This window comes from Rosa rugosa, chromosome 1 (assembly GCF_958449725.1).
Source record: "Rosa rugosa chromosome 1, drRosRugo1.1, whole genome shotgun sequence".
NCBI classification, from domain to species: Eukaryota; Viridiplantae; Streptophyta; class Magnoliopsida; order Rosales; family Rosaceae; genus Rosa; species Rosa rugosa.
Genome location: NC_084820.1, coordinates 28,783,348 through 28,787,944, shown reverse-complemented (window position 1 = coordinate 28,787,944; position 4,597 = coordinate 28,783,348). Strand labels below are relative to the sequence as shown.

General features: G+C 37.7%; 1 protein-coding gene across 1 annotated transcript; it reads right to left on the bottom strand.

Moving 5' to 3' along the window:
- Positions 1-612: 612 nt before the first annotated feature.
- Positions 613-4,382, bottom strand: LOC133724532 (probable serine/threonine-protein kinase WNK7). Its single transcript, XM_062151286.1, has 8 exons — positions 4,180-4,382; positions 3,683-3,813; positions 3,406-3,443; positions 2,949-3,176; positions 2,635-2,855; positions 2,204-2,361; positions 1,686-2,118; positions 613-1,596 (listed from the first exon to the last, which is right to left on the bottom strand). The coding sequence occupies exons 2-8, from the start codon at positions 3,776-3,778 to the stop codon at positions 854-856; spliced, it is 1,917 nt and encodes a 638-aa protein (XP_062007270.1). The 5' UTR covers positions 3,779-3,813; positions 4,180-4,382; the 3' UTR covers positions 613-853.
- Between the last annotated feature and the right edge of the window lie 215 nt (positions 4,383-4,597).

Below are 4,597 nucleotides of genomic sequence, written 5' to 3'. Positions count from 1 at the left end.
TTGTTAGTGTGACAACATCTTCTGTATCAATATCTTATAGTTTGAAATTAGTATCATTTTGGCCTCCCATCCTTGTAATTTTCGTAATTTAAGGCATGTAATAACGCTGTAGTTATATTCACATGTATAATCTCGTCAATATTTGTTAGATGAAGATTTGATGGGATGAGTTTACAGTTCTTAGACATGCCTTTTTTTCTTCTTCTTCTTCTACTTTTTTTTATTTTTGAAAACCAGCATTGTCCGACCATCGAATCGAATACATGAATGAGCAGTTGCATTTCTGCATTCTTTAGCATATAGACCTTTCTTCTAGTGGCAATCCACCATGTCTTCCTTCTCTTCGACTTGAAAACCTTATGATCATCAATGTGTATCTCCTCTTTTGGGATGGCAAGAACAGATGAAGTCTTGATTTTTCACTCCTGCAACTTAGTTCCATACTAGCTCTCAAGTGAGAAAATCCGAAAATCCATCTACACAACAAGAATTCAAGATCACAAGGGGCAATGGCTTCTAACATCAGCCACTGCAATGAAGTTCGTAATGGTGTTCTTAGCAGTTTTCTATTCAATTGTTTTCAAGACTAATAAACACGTAATTCTCTTGACGTGGCAGATGTGGCAGAATGAACTAAAACGAGTCAAATTCTTCTACAAAGCTGATCCAACGATTTCGAAGCTACTTCCTGCACTTACAGAGGAGGGAGAAAAAAAATGGGAAGAAGAAGAAGGCTTTATAAGACCTCAATGTAGTTTAGGGCAAAAATCGTATAAAGTTTCTTCTCCAACAAGAAACTATCTACAATTGTGGAATAGAAGATGTGTGGAACAAAGCAAACAATTATAAGGGACTAGCGAACCAACTCAATATTTTTCTGGGATAACCTTTTTCTTGTTTCCTTGATAGCTTCATGTCTTCTCTTCGATATATCTTGAAGTTCCAGCTGGAATTGCAGTTCAATCGTTTCCAACTCCTTTCTAAACTCAAAGTCGTCTGCAGTGCAGAATGAGGAAACACTGATCGGACAACTTGCACTTTTGTAGCCATTTGGCAAATGAAAATTTAAGTCCAAAGACCCAGATTCTGCGGATGCATATGAATTATGAGATCGATGTGTAGCGTCATTAGGGGTCATAGAAGCACATGACATCTCAGAATACCGTTCTACTGTGGTGGTTGAACTAGCTAAAACCGCATTAGAACTCGGAACATCCTTCACATAATTAGGAGGCCTCTCTAGTATTGGTGGAGGAATGGAGCCTTCAAAAGTGGAAGAAGTTGGGCAAATCGGTGGTTTTGAGGAATTGGCATCCTCACAAACATTCTGGTGACATCTGCCCGAGCATTCCTGAGGCTTTGGCGACTGAGAGTCTTTCTGATGGCTCACATTCTTTCTGTTTTGAGGAACCAAATGATCAACACGGACACAACACTTCCATTCTGATATCAAGTTCATCAATAACAAATCAATCAACTCTGCTATGAAGATAACATTATGATCTTCTAGTTCGAGTTGCTCAACCATTTCACTTGAAACTGAAAGTGCTGTATCACTGTCGAGATAGAATAAGAAATGAATGTTCCTTGCACGACCTGCATTTGGGTAGGAAATTATATAGATCTCAGCATAATAAATCTAAACTAGTCTCAGAGTGAAATGACAGTCTAAAATTTATACTCACCATTCTGATCAGCTATTCTCAGTATTAACGATATGGAGTTTTCGTCATTATGCTCGCCTTTTAAGAAGAAAAAGTTGCCTCTTTTTGACCTCTGAACCTCCACATAAAAGGAATGGGAATCGCCGTCACCAGAGTTGCTAAAAAAGTTGATCACTGGTGGCTCGCCATCATCAAAATCCTTAGATAAGGCATTGTTCCGTGCGCTTAAAGGTCCTTCCGACATCACACAACGATCTCCAAAGGCTCCCATTTTCGGCAATACAATATCTGGAAGTGGCAGAGGACGATTTTTTACCGAGCCATTCAATTGGAGGAAAGGGTCCATCAGAAGCTCTTCTGCTGACAACCTTTCGGATGCTGGGACTAAACACTTCTCAATAAATTGTTTCATTTCAGGATCTTTTACCTTGGAAAGGGCAGCGGGTTTTATTCCCTACAATGTGCAATGCACCCTTAGTGATACCCTGATGAATATAAGCCTGATAAAGTAGAAGGCAAGTTAGTCTGAGACAACTTACAGATGAAACCTTCTTATATATTTGAGCTGAGTTTCTACATTCACTATAAGGGTATTCATAAGTCACCATCTCTAGCATGCACATCCCAAAGGAGTATATATCTGCTAACTCATTATAGTTTTCATCATAGAGCTCAGGAGCCATAAACTCAGGGGTTCCTAGATGAATCATATGAACAAATTAATACATCAAACAAAAGCAAAACTACAGCAACGAATATGACACTGTAGCCATTCAAAAAAAAAATATATTACACAATGTAGAAGAAAAGGTAGGTATAAAAACAAACGTGTCTTCAATATAAGCATTGCCTACCTTGCTTGATGATTACTAGTCTAAATCCAAAAACTATCCTAAAACACAAAAGGACCAATTGCATTGAAATACTCAGATATATACAGCAATGCAAAGCAGGAAAAGAAAAATCCTACCGATTACACTTTTGGCAGTAGCTTGCTCCATGACAGTTGCCAACCCAAGATCTCCGATTTTAACTTCTCCTTGGTTACCATTGATAAATATATTATCACACTTCAAGTCCCTATGCATAATTGGTGGGTTGTGACTATGAAGATAGCTCAATCCCATCAATATCTGTCTTGCCCATCCCTTTACAGCTTTCTTGTCCACTTTCTTGTGTTTCTTACAGTACCTAATCAAAAATCAGATCCACTAACCACAAGGCTAATCTCACCATAAAACAAAAAAAACTGTACTAAAAGATTGTGAAGGAAGATAAACATACTGTCTGAGACTCCCCGAAGTGAATAACTCCGTTATGATATTAACTGTCTTGTTCTTATCATCAATCCAGGAATTATAGAATTTTACTATATTTTTGTGCTTCAATGATTTCAAAAGATGAACTTCTGAATACAGCCGCTCCAGGTCACCCGGTGATTGTAGCACTTCATCAATTCTAACTTGGTTCCATGCTACTTCAAGTCCATTCACTTCATCAAATGCTTTGTATCTAGTTGTTAACAAAAATTAAGGAAAGCATAAAAACTAACTAAGAATTCAACACCACTTGCACAATTAATTTCACATCTTCCCATTGTTGGGACACATGAGAGAATTTAAAATTAACTAATGAATCAAAGAACTAAGTGCAGATGTAGCGGTTCCCACAGAACTAGATCAAACTACAAACCGAGAAGAGAAATGAAACAACACCAAAAGACAACTTGAAAAGTGGATACACTGTCTTGAAGGCACCTTTCCCGAGCACATCTTTATACTGTAAAAATCCAGAAGCAACAATTGATTACAATGATAGAAATTGTAGAGTCTAATGTTACATATTCATAGATTTAGCAAACAATAACTTCATTCAGTTACTCAATTGATCTGTGCTCGATCAGAACAAAGACTTTCTTCTTTTGCCAAGGAAAACTTTCTTTCATTCTTTTGAAATGCATTTTCAATTCTTTAGTTTGTTAAGCCGAAAACAATGGAGCCAATGGATGTTAGCATTACCCGAAGATAACGACATGTTGGATCAGTTTCAAGAACATCGGGATCAGGAGGTTCAGCATATACGTCAGCATCTTCTGCCATACCAACCGAGCTCATTCTTTTAGGAGCTCCAGTATCTATTACTTAATAACCTGAATGAGTAATCAAACATTTCAAAATCTAATGTCTTAAAAACAGTAACCCTCGATAAAATACAAAAAACCCGTATATTTCAAATGTCCCATTATCAACATGAGATCAAAATTAAAACCCTCACCCTAGCATTAGCTCAGGCAACGCATAGATTTAACAGAACTACTACATTATTCCATAAATTTCAAAATATCAAAAATAAAAAAATCAACGTATATTAAAGAAGTTCCCTACAAAAATCAAGAAAACCAAACGAAAACTCTAATTTTAGCTAACATTTTGATAACCAATCAAAAACATACAACCATGAATCACATTGCCAATGTTAAAGAAATGAAGAAAGAACAATGCACAGAAAATTCGACCTGAGAACCAAAGTATTGCGCCTTGTCCGATGAATGAGACAATGAAACCCTAAACCAGCTTTCTTTCTTGTTTTATTTTCTGGGGATTATATGAAAGGGGTGGGGGGAGGGAGAGAGAGAGAGAGAAATGTGAGTGTCGAATAATATCGATCACGGACGACCCACCTCTCGTCTCTCCCTCTCCTCGTCTCGTCTCTCATAAAAACAGCATCTAAAAAAGGATTACCAGCTTCTCCGAGACATGTATTTATACCTATCCGTCCTACCTAATAATACGGGGACGTCTTGCCTCTTCTGCTTGTGACTGTTGGATAGACAACGTCTGCTGAGTTGTCCCATGTGTGTTGCGCGGTTTCGGGGGTAAGATGACAGACGGGTAAGGGAGACAAAAGATGATTCTTCATTCGGTTGAGATTCT

Excerpts from the sequence above, each read along its gene's own strand:
- LOC133724532 (XM_062151286.1), bottom strand. The coding sequence starts at position 3,778 with ATGAGCTCGGTTGGTATGGCAGAAGATGCTGACGTATATGCTGAACCT. Across the intron at positions 2,856-2,948 it reads ACTTCGGGGAGTCTCAGACA|GTACTGTAAGAAACACAAGA; the intron begins GTATGTTTATCT and ends ATTTTTGATTAG. Across the intron at positions 2,362-2,634 it reads TACTGCCAAAAGTGTAATCG|GAACCCCTGAGTTTATGGCT; the intron begins GTAGGATTTTTC and ends TGATTCATCTAG.